At 41.2% G+C, this 17397-nt stretch overlaps 2 protein-coding genes across 10 annotated transcripts in view; one reads left to right on the top strand and one right to left on the bottom strand.

Moving 5' to 3' along the window:
• The first annotated feature begins 298 nt into the window (after nucleotides 1–298).
• On the top strand, nucleotides 299–7874 carry LOC121515364 (endoplasmic reticulum-Golgi intermediate compartment protein 2-like). Of its 2 annotated transcripts, none has more exons than XM_041796080.1 (13): nucleotides 299–487; nucleotides 575–683; nucleotides 766–812; nucleotides 885–952; nucleotides 1055–1095; nucleotides 2362–2463; nucleotides 2564–2650; nucleotides 2770–2825; nucleotides 2951–3004; nucleotides 3127–3224; nucleotides 3309–3471; nucleotides 7278–7357; nucleotides 7443–7874. In XM_041796080.1, exons 1-13 carry the CDS (start codon nucleotides 382–384, stop codon nucleotides 7497–7499), a joined length of 1068 nt encoding a protein of 355 aa, XP_041652014.1. In that variant the 5' UTR covers nucleotides 299–381; the 3' UTR covers nucleotides 7500–7874. The 2 variants fall into 2 exon arrangements, with proteins under 2 accessions (XP_041652014.1, XP_041652012.1); XM_041796078.1 differs by having other exon boundaries at nucleotides 2906–3004.
• Nucleotides 7875–8243: 369 nt separating this feature from the next.
• Nucleotides 8244–17397, bottom strand: part of LOC121514996 (membrane-associated guanylate kinase, WW and PDZ domain-containing protein 2-like) — a 102399-nt gene continuing 93245 nt past the window's right edge. Inside the window, exons 14-23 of one of the 8 annotated variants that reach the window (XM_041795520.1) lie at nucleotides 17232–17347; nucleotides 16705–16897; nucleotides 15689–15928; nucleotides 14425–14610; nucleotides 13917–14211; nucleotides 12966–13251; nucleotides 12735–12878; nucleotides 12156–12294; nucleotides 11721–11809; nucleotides 11097–11295 (exon numbers count right to left, since the gene is read on the bottom strand). In XM_041795520.1, coding sequence (XP_041651454.1) covers nucleotides 11239–11295; nucleotides 11721–11809; nucleotides 12156–12294; nucleotides 12735–12878; nucleotides 12966–13251; nucleotides 13917–14211; nucleotides 14425–14610; nucleotides 15689–15928; nucleotides 16705–16897; nucleotides 17232–17347 — 1745 coding nt within the window. In that variant the 3' untranslated portion in view covers nucleotides 11097–11238. Of the gene's footprint in view, nucleotides 11296–11720; nucleotides 11810–12155; nucleotides 12295–12734; nucleotides 12879–12965; nucleotides 13252–13916; nucleotides 14212–14424; nucleotides 14611–15688; nucleotides 15929–16704; nucleotides 16898–17231; nucleotides 17348–17397 lie in introns of all 8 variants that reach the window. The other 7 variants (XM_041795521.1, XM_041795523.1, XM_041795516.1 and 4 more) reach the window with 7 other exon arrangements.

Below are 17397 nucleotides of genomic sequence, written 5' to 3'. Positions count from 1 at the left end.
TTGGCAGGCTACGGCAGTAAGCAGTAACGACCACCAGGGGACGCCAAGTCCTCATGACAGGGTAGCTGGTGTTCCCATAAATAGTTTCATAAATAGTAACTATAAAACCCGGCATCTTCTCTTTTTTCTTAGTTTGAGCAGACGGCACAGAAAGTTTGTATTATATTTAATTCATAAGCCCTTTATTGTGTTAAAGACGACTGAGCTAGCCTTCTAGCTATCATTAAACAGTTAGCTCAGGCGCTAGCAACTGTCATGTTCGACGTCATCACAGAACAAAACCAGAGCTGCACGAGAGTGGACGTTTCACTACCTGCCGTTGTCTCGAGACACAACCTACAGTGACGCACCAGGATCAGTGTATGAAGAGGTGCGTTTACAATGAGGAGGCTGTCAAAGAGGAAGGCTCTGACTCTGGTGAAGGAGCTGGATGCTTTTCCTAAAGTGCCTGAGAGCTATGTGGAGTCTTCAGCCAGCGGAGGGACAGGTATACACACCTGAAAGCCTCAAAATGCTGCTATTATAACATCTTCCTTCTGTATCTTTAATGTCACGTTGATACTCTCTCTGCCAGTGTCCCTGCTTGCATTCACTCTCATAGCTGTGCTCGCCCTCTTGGAGTTCTTTGTTTACAGAGACACATGGATGAATTATGAGTATGAGGTGGACAAAGACTTCAACAGGTAAGAGTTTATTAGAGAAATACAAATCTAGACATCAGAATTATATATGAGCTTCACAGCTGTGTCTGCTCTTGACTCACAGGAACCTGAGAATAAATATGGACATCACAGTGGCCATGAAATGCCAGGGTAAGTTCAACATGACAATGACATTTTTTTAAGTTACTGTAGTTTTTCACTCTTGAATATGGTTGAATTCAGACATCAGTGCAGATGCCTTGGAGCTGAGAGACACTCTGGTAGATCATGACAGTCTGACATATGAACCAGTGAGTATGACCACCTCGAGCTTCTCATAAAAGAAAAAGGCTTTGATAATGTTTTGTTTGTTCATTAATGCTTAACTTTGTCATGTTTTGTCTTATTTTTAGGTCAATTTTGACCTCACACCACAGCAAGAAGAATGGCGAATGTAAGATTTTAACTCCAATTACATTTGAATCCAGATTTTAAAGAAGTCTTGAAATTTTTCACTTTGTATGAAATGAATCTAGAATATGTTGAAATTAAACTCTCTGGAGTAAATCATGGAGAAAAATGAACTTTTACAAGATATTCTGTTTTTTTTTTAGATGCACCTGTACTCAAGGATTTGGGTTTAAAAGCTAGTTTAATCACTTTTTATCACCATTGTTGAATCTGTCAGATGATAGTTTTGTTTTATAGAAAATGCAATATTCTCAGTTCATTTTATGCGGTTTAAATATTAAAAATATAAATCTATTTAATAAAAAAGTTCAGTCTATATACAATAATGACTGATTTATTTAAAAACATTGGTTTGATATGTTTAATATTAAAGATAATGTTAGAAAACCATACAATTCTGACATGAGATACTTCAGACGGTTGTAAAAAGGTATAAAAAAAGACTTTTATTACAACATATACGGAATACCAGTATTATATAACAAAATACTTGACATTCATCTTGATTCATTAAAATAAAAACTAAATACATTCAAGTGTCTCTGATATAGTTGAAAAAATAGAAATATGATGGGCATAAAAGTCATATTTTGAAAAAAAATGTTCAATTTAAATGTATTTCTTCCCTCAACTATTATCTTAGTTCTCAATATATTTTGTTACTTTTCTCAAGGATCAGTGATATTTATCTTGCACATTCTTTTTGTGCATATCCAATGGAAATATACAGACATGAAATAAAGGTTGACAATTAAATTTGACATTTAAAGCCGACTATTTAAGTGTAGAAAACAGACTAATTGATGTGACTTGCCATGGACCATTTCTGTTGAATGAAATTCCCTTTTTAAGGTTTTCTGGGGGAATTATTTTTCCAAGTAAGACTTAAAAGAGCCACAAGTGGCATGAGAGCCACGCATTGAGTATCAATGACCTAAAGGAATGCTAGACTTAATAGAAATGAGTGTTATTTAGTGACAAATGGTGCAGTCTCTTGGTTTGATATAGTGAATACAGTTGGCAGAATGTTAGCTTCTGTTCAGGACACTAAAGCTGTTTGCTAAGTAAGCCAGAAAAGTCAATAAATATGGGAGTACTGGTTTAACCTGATTTGTGAAGCAAGTTATCATACTTGTGTCGACAGTATAGATGGTAGAGCTGAGTTTAAGGGAATGTTAGAGCTAGTTAAGTGTTTTTACCTCATTACAAGTGAGTTTTAACTCCTTATTTTTTCTGCCTTTCATTTCAGCAAACTGCTGCACTTTCGGCACCGTCTGAGGTTGGAGCATGCTCTCCAGGATGTTCTCTTCAAGGCTGCAATTGAAGAACGTCCTCCTGCTCCACCTAAAAAGTACCCAAAGTGATCACAAAGATAAACAAAGAAGTGTTCCAGTGCATAAGTATTCAAATAGAATATTTACCCTCCCCTTTTTTGCTCCTTTTCCCCACAGTGAGGATGACTTACTTGGTGCCTGCAGGATACATGGACATGTGTACGTCAGAAAGGTGGCTGGAAATGTCCACATTCTTGCTGGCAAGTAGGTATCTACATTGATAAAAAAAATATTCACAACACAGGAATCACCTGAGAAGTGAGAAATAAAGAGCATCATTTAATGCTATACACACAGACAGAGAACTTTTTTGCCCCGCACAGGTCAGTCAAACATCCCAGAGGTCATGCACATGTATCTCACTTCATTAATGAAGAGTGTGAGTGCTCTGTCTTCTAATTCTTTAGCCACCATGGTAATGATATTTGCATATCACTAGTAAAAAGCCTTATGTTACAGTGTTTAACTTCTCACACCGGATTGATCACCTGTCCTTTGGAGAAGTGATACCTGGGATGGTCAGCCCTCTGGATGGCACAGAGAAAGTTACTGCTGTTTGTATGTTTCTGTTTTCTAATATGAGACTTAATACATGCTTCTGCTTTCTTCTCTTTATCCAACATTTTAAATAGTGTCAAAAACATAGACTCATGACAAAACTTTGTGGTTATTACCTTTAGCTAGCCACATGTTTCAGTACTTTGTCACCATCGTGCCCACCAGACTGAACACCCACAGGATCTCTGCAAACATGCATCAGTTCTCCATCACTGAGCAGGTAAGTTTAATTTTTGCAGAAGTGTGTCGTTGAGGCATGCATCAGCGTGGTGAGGGTGTTTGTACTTCTCTTTTCTCTCTGCAGGATCGAGTGATAAACCACATCATTGGCAGCCATGGGATCCCAGGGATCTTTATGAGATATGACATCAGCTCACTGATGGTCAAAGTCACGGAGACGCACATGCCCTTCTGGAAGTTTCTTGTCAGGCTGTGCGGCATCATTGGAGGAATTTTCTCTACCACTGGTAAAAAAAACACTGTCTCAGTGTTTTCCCTTCTAATAGGCTTCACAGAGTGTCAGCATCTTAAAAGGTACAGACTGAAGCTTTATCATGTAATAGCTCAGACCCTTAGAGGTGACTGCTTTCATAGCAGAGCAGCACATTTAGTGTGGTTTTACATTAGGAATCTGGTACACTTGGGTATAGTAAATAATAGTAATAGTAATAATCCACTCAAAGTTCTGTATTTTCCTTTACAATAAAATCAGATCTGTAGCCAAACAGGAAGTCAATTACCTTCAGTTTAAGACGGTACCATAATGAAACAGAAAAAAGAGACAAAAAGGAGATTAATCCTGATTAACTTTAGAAATTTTGAAATTAATCATGATTAAAAATTGTAACTATTTAACTCCCTTAACCCCCACATTCTCACATGCCACTCACAAAGCAGTGGGAGCAATTTGGGGTTGAGTGTCTTGCCCAAGGACACACTTTGATATGTGATCCAGGAGCCAGGGATCAAACTCCTGACTTTCCATTTAAGAGACGATCAACTCTTCCTACTGAGCCACAGACATTGACACAGATTGTGTCAAAGTCCACTTAAAGAGGTGGTCTTGGGAAAGATTCATATACAGTGTCTATAAAAAAGTATTCACTCTTCTATTGATTTTATAAATCATTCATGGTCAATGTGATATGTGTTTTTTAATTTAAAATAAACCTCTTTAATGCCAGAGTGAAAACATTTCTACAAAAAGGTTAATTAAATAAAAAATGTAAATTTAAAATAAGTGACTGCATACATATTCACCCCTGTTAAGCCAGTATTTAGTAGATACACCTTTGGCTGCGATCATAGCGCTGAGTCTGTGTGGATGGGTCTCAGTCAGGCTTGCTCATCTGGATTCTAGGATTCTACTCCATTCTTCTTTGCAAAGCTGCTCAAGCTCTGTCAGGTTGCACAGAGATCAGGCATAAACAACCCTTTTCCCTTTTTTGGTGTCCACCAAATGTAGAGTCTTGTCTAATGGCCAAAAAGCACCATTTTGGTCTCATCAGACAAAAGAACCATCACCCACATAACCATGGAATCTCCCACATGCCTTTGGGAAAATCAGATCAGAAGATCAGAATGAGATTTTTTCTTCAGCAGTGGCTTTCTCTTTGCCACTCTCCCATAAAGCTTTAACTGGTGAAGATCACAGGCAACAGTTGTTGTATGAGTGTCTCTACCATCTCAGCTGCTGAAGCTTGTAACTCCTTCAGAGTAGTCATAGGTGTCTTGGTGGCCTCTCTCGCTAGCTGCTAGTGCCCCGATACAGTGTACGTGTCAGTGAGTAGAATTGTTCAGGTACCCCTAAATGTCTCCTGTCCTTCAAAGACCTTTTGTTCTGCACAGCTTGGATGCACCTGAGCTGCACCGCAGAGGTGGAATTTGGAAGCGGTTCATTCTTGCTTGGGTTATGAAGCAGTTATGTCTGTTGTAAAAATGTCCTAGCTCACTTTCCTAACTTCTGGGCAGCCAACATGTTGCTTTAATCTAGTTGCAATTGTAGAGTGTAGTCAAGAAATTATTTATCACAAAGTCATTTATTAACCTTTACTTATCCTGAAACACAATGTTTTTCTTGCACATCAATGCAGGAGAGGCACTGGATTAATATTAAAAAGATTTTTGCATAGAAGTGTTCATTTGTTCTTGGAGGCCGTGTTAAAATTGTATTCCAGGAATCATGTTAGCTCAAATTAAAGGCAGCACTTTTTCAGCACAGTCATGATAAATAAATGGTTTAACTTTTGGTACTCTATGGTGAAAAATAAGGTTTTCACTGCTGTGTTAATGTTGGACTTGAAAGTTAGATTTAAATCTGTAATAACACCAGTCACCGCCAGGTTTAACTTCAGGGACTTATGTTTTTCAAGAAACACAATTTCTCCCCAGCTAAACTGTAGGATTTAGTTAAATCCTCCTATCACTTACAGAAATTGTTGTTCATGCATTTGTTTATTTATTATAATTAGATAAGTAGCAATTCACCTTACAGTTGCATTATTTTTTCAGCACTTTCTGATGTTAAACTTTAAATTCTTTAAAGTTTATTAGTCAGAAAGATGAACTCCTCAAGACACAGGATTAAAAAATCTGCAAATCATATCAAAGGCTTGTTTTCTTCATAATCACTGATGAGTGCAGTCACAGTTTCAGCACTGCAGAATGATTAAAATTCCTGAAGGACATGCATTTCTTCAAGACAGGACTGTAAACACACTGAAAATACATTTAAAATTTCCAATAGAAATCATACCCCTATACTGGTCATTAGAGTGTGACCATCTAGGTTAGCTTTCTCTGACTTTACAGCTGCTGTTTTGAAGCATCTGAGAACAAGCTTCTGAACATGACTATGAACACCTGTTGAAAGATGCTGCAGGTACAGGGGGGAGAGTCACACTGAGTCACAGTTGTGCAAAGCTGTTAGTGACTGAAAATATTTTCTGGATGCCTAAAGTGATGTGAGGCAGAGGGTCAGCCTGTGAGCACAGATGTTTGTTGTCGTGGTTAGTGTTTAAGATCCCCCCGGCATAGCACCAAATTGTCTGGAGTCACGTCTGTTTGGATGAACCTAATCAGGTGCAAAGTAGTATCAGAGAGACTTGAAATTTGTTTTTCATCAACCCCTGTTCTAAGAAAAACCTTGTTTATTTGCTATCTTGAGGGGGGAAAAAATGCAGTCGGCCGCTGCTGCTGAATTTAAAGGTTACAGATTATTTAAATGGGAAAACAATGGCACTTACATGGACCTCTTGAAGACACAAGCATGCATTTTATTAAGCTTGTTTTAAGAAAAAACATAATTGTGATCTCATAGGGGGACTAGACCACTAAAAATTCTAGAGTATCAATGATATATCTGATTGTTGGAGCCCACTGTTATCAATAAATATTGGCTATCAGCTGCTACTACTCAAACTAACAGTCATGGAAAAAGTGTGAACTCAGTTGCTGGGCTCTGTGATGATGGAAGCTAGCACCACATCAGTCACCTGGCAAAATTCAGCTGCAGTAGCCGCGTTTGAACCTGTATAGGGTTGTCACTCTGCATATTTCTGAGACAGGATGTAGAATTTCAATACTTTGTACTTGTATTTACTCACTGATATGCAAGGTTTTCAGCTGAAAAAAGGTTTTATGTTTGTTTAGTCTTTAACAACTTAAAAATGAAAAACTTTATTTACGGTGCACAAATTACCTGGGGGTACCTAGGGGTAGGTACCTGGAGTAGGTACCATATTTTTTATAGGGGTACCTATAAAAAATGACCCTACCCCTAGGCAATTTGCGCACCATAAATAAAGTTTTTCATTACATGGGATATGACCTAACATCCCATGTAATAGGGGCGACAGTTGTTCAAGTCCGGCCTGTGGTTCCTCATGCCCCACGCTCTCATCCCTGTTTCTGATTCTATCCACTGTCCTCCTCTGTGAATAAAGGCCTTAAGGCCCAAAAATATATCTTAGAAAAAAAAAACTTTATTTTACTGCTGTCAAACGATTAAAATTTTTAATCAGATTAATCACAGGGTTGCTGTGGATTAATTTCGATTAATCATGGTTAAATAATCATTTTTAATCTATATTAATTGCGTTTCATTTTGCATAAGCAAACAGACTCAATCTCTGCCGAGTGTAAGCTTCGCGTTACTGTGGTATTTTAAGCTGGAAGTGCTTCAGTGATTCATTTTACTGTCAGAGTTTTTCACTTAACTCAAACTCTGCTGTTCCTCAACATCTCCACTCAGTTATGTTTCTGTCTCTTGTAGGCATACTTCATGGTGTGTTGGGGTTCCTGGCTGACATTGTTTGCTGTCGTTTCCAGATAGGACCCAACAGACGTTTAAAGGTAAGTCACTAACATTCATGTTACAGTCATAAGTGCGTGCTTAGTTTGAATTAATGTTTTTCATTATTGTGTTGATTTTTTTCAGGAGCCTCCAGAGATTCAGCAGCCACTTTATGAAACACTGACTTCTTTAGAGAACTAGGCTTATTGATGTCATCTTGGCCTGACCCACCAGACAGCATGAGATGCTGAGGAAATGTTTATGAGATGTTTTTATTACAGAATAACACTTAGTCATAAAAGGTGTAAGTATTTATTTCTAAACTTTTACAGGATGCATGTATGATTCAGAAATGACTGAATGAATTTAATCAGTACATTCACCAAGCAGCAGCAGAACTGTTGGGGTCATACAGTTGATTGACATCCATCTGGCTTTTTTATTTTATTTTGGCAATTCTGCCATGATGTTTAGAGACTTAAGAAGACATTCATCTTTTCAGTGGTCCTCCACAAGCAATGAATATCCCTAATAAAACAGGTTTTAAAGATTTCCTTAAGTGTTTTTATGTCAAAGTGACTCAAATAAGGTTCAATGATACACATTTAAACATGTTATTCAGTCATTCATTACCATTGTGTTTAGTATAGCTCCACTAGCAATTCTATCAATTAGTATGTGGGCTATATTCCCTTAATTTATGAATAATTTAGTGTTTAAAAGCAGAAATCTGTCAGCTTTTTCAGTAAGGCATGTCCTCAGATGACTCGATCTGTCTGGTGTTGCTTCAACTCCCCCAAAATGTTCATTTTAGAGTAGAGGAGTATTAACCATTTGAGTCCAGGTTAATTATAACATACTGATGCAGATGAACTGCTGAAAACTTTCATCAACTGTTCCTGCTACATTTGTGGTTAAAAGTGAAACAATCTCTTAAAAACAATATTTTACACCATGTCAAGAGTTTATTTGACAGTATTTCAGAATATCTTTCAGTAAACAAGTTTTTTGTTTTTTAGCAAAATGTTATATATCAGTACTGTCGCATTTCATAAAAATAGTTGTTCACGTCTTTGAAACTACAGTATCAATGATACAGTAAACCATATTTGTAGGAATACAGCTGTACAAGGTGAATAGTACACAATTAACACTACACAGTTATACTTGATCTCAATGGGGATTCATGAACGTGCCATCCTTCACAGGTTCAATAAAGCAGTTTTTTTGTTTTCGTATACAAAATCACTCACAGCAGGCAGGGGGACGGCCTGGATGGAGACAGAGGGCTGGATGACAAACTCACCTTTTCTGACCTTTGACATTTGTACAAACAGTTTATACGTTTCTACAGTCTACTGACATGTTCTCATGCTCCTCGCTTACATGATTTGTCATGAGAAACACACAGACTGTGTTTTACTGAGAAACTTTAAAGAATTGTCTTAGAGTTCTGACTAATGTCCAAGTTCAGTACCGATTTCCCAGCAGGCCTTTATCGCTTCAGCTTGTGCTGCATTTACTGACACTGTGTTCTGATTATCTTAAAAACTGTAGTGCTCTAAAGCACTGGTGATTCACATTTATTGAAAGATCATCTTATTGAGGGAAATGGATGATGTCAACATGGGGGAACACAGGAGGGAAGGGAATACTTAATGTTTGGGTTCCTTGTATAATAGCAGCACGCCTAGGATCTGCCGATTATCAAAACTTTGTGATTAAACACACGTTTTACTGCATTTATGTTTCACAGAACTTCTCAAATCTGGGGTCCAGATTGAGCAAGCATTGGTACTGTCTGCAACACCTCAAACTTTACATGTTTTCTTTACACAACAGACAAATAAAGCAGAAATGAGACTCGTCTGAAACAAGGGTTCACTCTCCAAGGAGATGATGTGATGCTACAAGTTACATCTGATCCCCTTCAACAAGAGGGGACGAGGGCGATCCCCAACACTGATAAGCTAAGAGTGCATCGAGATAACTGTAAATACTGCTTGGTGTGAAGTCAGAGGAGAACAGTTTGCTGATATGTGTGCATGGTCACTAACATCTATGTTGCATTCAGTTCCCAAATCAAATCAAACAGCTCTGCATTAGTTTGAGTAAGGCACTCCGCCCCACCTCATAACCATCGGCCTCCTCTCCGTCACACCGATGCCCCTCTCCCACAGTGATGTGGTACACGTAGCACAGTAAAAGGCATAGAAATGGGAAATATAGACCAGACAAAAGTCTTTAGTTGAGCATTAAATGAATACAACACATCTTATAATTCTGCACGATGTCTGCATGGTTGTGATCAGGTGGTGTTTATAACTCAGAGAAGTATGATGAGTTCTTACTAAGCTGACTGTTTTCAGTCACTCAAAGTTCAATTTGATGGAAAAAAACAAGATTTTCTTTTGTTTCAGAAGTACCACGCTGTCAGCTCCACAGAGGAAGTCCTCTCTACGTTCTACCTCTGAAAGGCGTGGGTCCCTGTTTAACGACATGGTGGTTTATATCCATGCACATGACCACTGCCTCCTGTAGTGGTCTGGTTTGGTGACTTGCACAGTCTCTGATATGTAGTTGTTGACGAGGCCATGGAAATATCATCCTAAAATTCCGTCCTGTTTTTTTTTTATCTTTTCTTTACAATGTTTCTAACTACAACACAGTCCCAAAAACACCAATAGGTCTGTTTTTTAGATAACCAAATGTACATATTTGTCACATCTTTACATTTACAGTATATTATATATTGGTAGGCATGTGAGCGCTAACATATGTCTGATTTACCAGGCTGTCACTTGGGTTGGTGCCATGTCCTCCAGCAGTTTCAGTGTCTCTGCCTCCCTTGGACAGATTTGTAGTCCCACTCTTCCTACTGCACAGAGAAAATGGAGCAAAAGTAAATCTCTTGGATGAACATATGTCCCTCTCTTGCGAGGAACTTTGTTCCATGTGAGGTTAAGCTGCACTAACCAATGTGAGCCAGACACGGTCGAGCAGTTAAAGGTACACAACGAAAGCACAGCTTCACTCAGACACAGACGACGCTGCTCCATCTGTGAGTACAACACCGCCACATGAGGGTCCAACATGCTGACATACTGAGTTTATGTTACAATAGCTGTGAAAGTTCCTCTGTTTTTAAGGTGGTGGGTGTAGTTGTTGTCAGCACAAATGAAACATAAAATATGATCTTTGAAGTTGGCAGGGGACGAGACTGTGAGGAATGAAAGGGTGGAGGAGATTTTAGGAGCCTGACAGTTTGGTCCAGTCCAGACCAGCAGGATCCACTCTACCTGCTCACTCTACCTGCTCACTGTGGAGGTCCAGGACCTCAGGGTGCCAGGCAGTTTGTCAGACCCAGGGATGTTCCAGGGTCCAGGGGAGACTGCTGCACTCCTTGCATGAGGATCTTCAATGGTTTTAGAGGGGCAGCAGATCCCACTGTGGCCAATGGATCTCTCCTCTTCTCTGGGGAAAAGACCTCTGGACACCAGCCTCTCCTGGAGGCCGACATGTCCATCTCCACCACCCAGAGCGGCTCCATTGACACTAACGTACTGGTCCCAGGGCCAGACTGTGGTCATGGCCTGAGTGTGTAGGCCCTTTCTTTCACAGCAGGGGGAGCAAGTGTCCCTCTGCCTCTCTCTCCTTTCAACAGACCTCCCCAGGATACCTTTGGGGGGCAGAGCCCGAGCCTGCCTGTCTCCTGGTCCAAAGTCTACCTCTCCAGACCCCTGAGGGGCTCCCTGCCCCCTGATGATGCATTTCTGCTGGGTGGACCTGCCACCTGTAGCCCCTCTGATGGAGCTGTGGTCTGCCAGCTGGGAAGCTTTGTCTGCCATGCACACTGTGGCCTCTAGAGGGAGCTGATGAGGGGAGTCTGGGGCTGAGGCTGGATGGGATGAGAGTGATGGATTTGGGTGGGGTTCTGGGGTCACTTCCTGCAGGGCAGGGTGGGCTGTAGAAAGGGTATCCCGGGAGCTGGTACAGTCTATGGAAGAAGAAAACACACTCAGGTTGACTGAAATGACAGAGCAGTACAAACAGCATGTCCATGTACGCAGAGATAAAGAAATACACTGTCGAATTAAACACCACATCATTATACTTGATCAGGCAAACCTGCATGTGACCATGTTGGCCTTTAGTACTCATAAATTATCTTTCTGTGCCTTCAAAAACAATGGGCATGTCAGTGATTGTGTGACAGACTGATCCTGAGCAGACTGAGTTCAGTCTACGCCACAGCCCTCCTCATGTTGTTAGTTTAATTTCAGCTAGCAACACGTTGATACCCACATAGCTGTGATTTTTTTTCTCATGCACATACTCATGATCGTGCATACACGCATGCTGCTACACCTCACAGATATTAATCATCAGGATGAGAAGAGAGACATGCAGTTTTTCACAAACCGTTTCTTTAGAGTGGCCCATTAAGAAGAAATAGGGGGAGCTTAGTGTGTCACCTTTCATGCACATGGAGAGGTTGGAAGGTACCATTCCTGAGGGAAGGCAAGTAAAAAGCCTATACAAATCATTAGAATTAAAGCAGAGTTGTCGAAATACATGGAGAATAAAGAGAAGCTGGTTATTGTATTGTTAGACCAAAGCTGTTCTTCACATCTAGAAATATTTAGTTACATATGACACAGAAGACTGCAGAAAAATATTAAAGCATGTTAATATGTTGTTGAGTTAATTGTTTAAGCGAGCACTTCTAGTTAAAAAAACATGATGTTCTTAAAGCAGTTCATCTCTAATAGAAAGATGTCATATTAGAGGTTAAAGACATACAAATAGTGAAAAGAAAGTGGCATGTAGAGGCTACTTTGTTTCTTGAATACCCACCATATTCTGGCACCTGTCCTGTGCCTCGCTTCAGCAGCAGCCTGACCCGCCGGCCTCCTGCCTTGATGAGTTCAATGGCCCGGGCATGAGTCATGTCCCGGGTGCTGTCTCCGTTAATCTCTATGATCTGATCCCCTACCTGCAGGGGACATGCACAGGACAGGGTCGATTTCTGTCAGCCTGTTTATACACACAAAGCTGACTTTTCTACACAACCATAGACTCTGTGGAACAACGAGGGAATAAGTGCCATTAAGAGCCTTGTTCAAGTGCACGTCAACAGTAGCTGAGACGGGGCAGGGGGTTACTAAGTCACTGTTTTACACGCACTTAAACGTACTCACTCTACTGCTTTCCTAACCTACAAAATACCGCTTTCCTAACCTACAAATGATATTTGCCCCATGGAGGAGAGATGGTAGAGAGTAACGCAGAGATCTGAATAAATGAGAGGGGGAGAGGCAGATAATAGGTAGAATGAAAAAAAAATCCAGTGGAAAAAACAGTTTTCTACATTCTCTCCCCATTCTCTCCTAAAAAAAAATGTTTCCTCATCAGTTCTGTCATGTGTCATCTCACCCTCATTCTTCCATTACGGATGGCAGGACCGTCTTCAGCAAGCCGCAACACAAACAGGTCCATCTTGTACTCTCTGCCACCGCGAATACTGAAGCCAAAACCCTTTGCACTTTTCTCCAGCTCCACCGTGAAGTAATCATAGTCCTGAAAATGTAAACAGCTATTAATCAAGCGTATCAACCAGTAAACCTGGATAAACCATTAAAACAGTGAGTTGGAATGACTGCATACAGGCGAGTTTGCTGATTCAATGCTGAACACGTGGAGTTGAGGTGACAGTTCTTGGTGAAGCTGTACCTGTGGTCTGAAGTCAGCAGGGATCCCTAGTGGAAACTGTGCAGCTGCAGGGTGCTGCCTGAAGTCCAGCAGCCCAGGTGGGTGCCTGTAGTCCAGCGTCGGGGGCTGTCTGTAGTCAGTGACCGGTGGGTGGCGATAGTCCACTGGAGGTTGCCTGTAATCAGTGAATGGAGGATGGCGGAAGTCAGGTTTGACGTCCTGTCTGGCTTTCACCTCAGACCTGTGAGGAATCATGGGATAGGTTTATGTGGTGAGGGAGTGGGAAGGCTGTGAGGGTGTGTTCATCTGCACAAAGCATCCTGTGGCCACTTCTCTAGGGAGAGTGCACCGTGCCCCTAAACAAAAAGTTGAGCTTAGTCGGCCTTGTGGGGGGAGAATGTGTAAAGATGAGTGAGCCTGTGTGATTTAGGAGGCTCTTCACCAAAAGGAAATAGCATCCTCTGTGTTGAGGCTTTTATCACCATCTGACCTGTAAAATAGGGATAAATCCACAGCTCTGGTTGTTCAACTGTCAGTGTCCTTGTTTGAGGCTCATGCACACACAGAGATCCACGAACACACTCATAAGTTTGACATGGAACAAGGCTGTTCACTGGGATCCTGCATTATAAAAGAAAACAACTTACAGTAAATTACTCACTTATGCAACAAAGTAAAAGCTAGTTCACTGGACTGGGGGGCTTAAAGTGTCCTCAGGTTCTGACCTGAAAATACTAGCATGCAGAGGGAATAGAGGGAAACTCGTGTATACACTAAGTGTAATATCTGGACTGCATCTTCCTTCAGTCATCCTCTGTTTAGCCACTGAAAACCACCACACCTAAGAAATCTAACAAAACGCTGCTTCAGAGTCCCAACAAGAAACCCCTCCCAGTGTCATCTCACCTGCCATCATGGAGGTAGAGCTGAGGAAGGGGTCCGGTGGGCTGGGTGACTGGGCTCTGTTGGGTTCCAGTAGGTGCAGACTGGGAGGCTGCTGGTGCAGGAGGGCCAGCTGGAGTCTGGCATGTCTGAGCTGGTATTTGGCCAGGCTGGATGGATGCTTGACCTGTCTGAGCAACTGTCTGGCCAGGCTGGGTGACTCCTTGGCCAGGTTGGGCTACAGGGCTGGGCTGGGTCTGGGGGCTGTGTTTTTGAGTCATGGGGCTTTGCTTCTCCGAGCTGGGACCAGATTGAGAACCTGTGAAAGACAGAAAGCGAGACAAAGGATTTAACCTTTGGAAATAACTTAAAATTATGTTTGTGTGTGAGGCTTTCCTTTCCAAAGTACAGTGTAAAAATAACAGAGTCAAATTTCTGGTAATTTCCTTATCAACAACAAACTAAATTAGATGATTCACAAACAATGACAATCCTGTAAAATATAGTAATGTGAACATTCTGCAGCACTTACCCTCCTCTGGTATGATGTGCAGTGTGACTGTCAGCCCAGCATCTTTAATGAGTTTGACGATGTCTGCGTGCGGCATGCTGATGATGGACTGTCCGTTCACAGCCAGGATCCTGTCGCCCACCTTCAGCTTCCCACAGCGGTCTGCAGGGCTGCCCTCAATGATTCGTCCTATTTTATGAGGCACAGCTGGAAACAGGCAATAACAAGGTGGCTGTCAGAAGCAATTTTAACGAAAGATGTCAAAACAGAACCGATAAAGGCAAATAAAGAGGGAATAACATTTTAAATTCTTTCACAACATGAGTCTCTCATGGCAGGAAACAGCCACCCTTAAAAAAATAAAGCATAGAATTTCATTGCCTTGATTTCAACATCAAACCTGCAAACAAATGTACTTTTTATGATTTTTACTTTCTTATGATAGTAGCACCTAAAGAAATTAAATGTTTGTTTCATGTAAGGATTTAAGAAGTAATCTTATAAATGAATTTGAATATTGTATTGAACTACGGCACCTTTTCAGATTGCATGAGAAGCCACTGAAATGGCTTTGGTTTTTGTGGAGGATTAATTTAAATAAAAAATGTTAGTTTGGTATGCAGACTCTAGAATCCAACACTCTTTAGCTTAAAAAGACTCTTTTAGTACACCACTGGCGTGAAATTTAAGCCAAAAAAGCAAACTAAAACAAAAGTCTTGCTCAGTTTGACCCCAGCTGATTGAAGTTCTAAAACTTAGTTCTGAAACGATAGGATGAGAAAACAATCAGTGTTAGCTGATAGGGCAACTGAAGGCTTCTGGTTATAAGAGGAGCAGATTTAATAAATGTTGGACTTTGGATAGTTTCCTTAGTGGTCATGCAGTTCAAACACCACTGGCATAATGTGGGAAATCTGCTAAAACATTTTAGATTCTTCTTTAAATTGTAACTAAACTTAGGCACTTATTTGGTAGAGCTGGCATCGATACACAAAGACTACAGTCCTCCACATACTAGTCACAGCCCCAAACATTGGTACCAGAACCGTTTGGTGAATGTCTTTTCCCTCCTTCTCTCCCCATGTTTCCTGTCTCTCTTGAGCTGTCCTATTTCATAAAGGCAAAAAACTCAAAAATGTTCTTCAATATATGATAAATTATAATTTAACTTAAAATAGGAACAAAAACTCAAACACCACATGACAGTCACCACCTTGAGGATCCTTGGTCATCAGGATTAACAATATCACAGACAAGCTTCAGGGCTGGAGACAGAACAACTCACTGATGACGGTGGCGTTTTCCGGTCTGTTTAGGGAGCTGATGATGACGAAACCAAAGCCTTCGTTCTCCTTGCGATGAATAACCACATCACTGGTTTGGAGGGCGGAGCCCTCTGGAGGAGAGGTGGCAGAGGGGATGGCGAGTGCCGTGGGTCCTGAAGCAGAGGCTGCGTCGCTACGTGGAGAACTGTGTTGTGTTGATACAGAGCCAGGACTGCGACCGTTTACAGGACACAGCTCACCTGAAGAAAAGACAAGAGAGGGGACGAGTCAAAGCTGCAGCTCTGTCACAATAAAATATGACAGATTTTTCAGTTTTTTCGTCTTATTAGAGCTTGTTTTAATATGAACCAGCTTAAGTTTTGCAGTTTGTATTACATGCAACAGTGCCTCTCTAGCTCCCACAAGGATTCTCTGTCAAAGACTGATTTTGCCTGTCTGTTTGTTCTCTTGTGTACGTATATGCCCTTTCAGTTGCACTGCATTTCATCACAAACAACAAAACCAGCCACAGTGCTTTAATGAACAAAACAGAAATCAACAAAATAACTTAAACCCAGTATTTGTAATTACAAATCTTTAAAGGCAAACTTTTGAAGTGTTAAAGTGACTCCAAGCACTCTGGGTGCTCACTTGAGTCCTACACCACACAGTTGAACATGTCTACCAGGGAGACAACAACAGCGTGTGCAGCCTATGTTTTTAGTCATTTTGTGTCTTCTGTGTATATTGGTCAATATTTCTCCCACTGCCTAAACCTGTTGGCTTTTCTCAAAGTCGGACTGAAGTATCTCTTGCTTTGGATTGGTGCAAACATGATCTACTAACACAGTAATGATGCGTGGGTGAGAAGTACAAGCTGATCCTGCACACAGATTTTTAGCATGTGTGTTCCTTCCAAGCAGTCTCTTTTTAATTGATGCCAGTGAAATGTGCAGCCATGTCCTCCTGTCTTTAGTAAAGTGTGAAAAACAAACAAACAAACAATAAGCAACCACAAAATAAAACATATCCTCACCAGGCATTTGCACTCTCCGTCTCACAGTCAAGCTGACTTGACCGTTGCGAGCAGCTGCGTGCATCAAGTCTATTACGTATTTATGTGGTTTCCCAGCAACCACATTTTTATCCACAGAAATAAGCTCGTCCCCGGGTCGTAGCCGCCCATCGCGTTCAGCAGGAGTATTCTCTATTATGGCGCCAATAACAATCTGTTCAAACACAATCAATATTAGCAGCATAGATGAAGATGGAGAACACCAAAGTGCCTGAGCTAGTTTTGGGTTTGCATGCTGTTTACACACGAACAAGTTAGCAAGGCGTTACTTCAGTATGGGAGGTACTGAGCAGTTAGAGCTTCAGGACAGTGTGAGAAAGCTAGGGTGTGCTTGTATCTCAGAGTGTGTGTTTGTGTGAGCGTGGAGATTATGTGGGCTGAATCTGTGTGGCTGAACGTAAGGTCTTAGATGATGTTAAGTGCAGGTCAGACAAGCTTGGTGTGTATGGGGTTTAGTATGTGTGAGGTCCAGCCCGTCCCATACGAGCCTTGTCACGGGCGTCCGGACTCACAGCCTGTACGGCCTCGTCTCCCCCCAGGATGCGGAAGCCAAACCCGGTCTTCTCCCTAAGCAGATGCACCTCCACCTCTTCGTACTCAGGACCTGAGACAACAGTGCAGACCTTTAAGGTTGACTCCTTAACTAATTCATTT

The sequence above is a fragment of the Cheilinus undulatus genome, linkage group 9 (assembly GCF_018320785.1).
Source record: "Cheilinus undulatus linkage group 9, ASM1832078v1, whole genome shotgun sequence".
NCBI classification, from domain to species: domain Eukaryota; kingdom Metazoa; phylum Chordata; class Actinopteri; order Labriformes; family Labridae; genus Cheilinus; species Cheilinus undulatus.
Note: the sequence above shows the minus strand (reverse complement) of the source record. Positions and strands in the feature narration are given on the sequence as shown.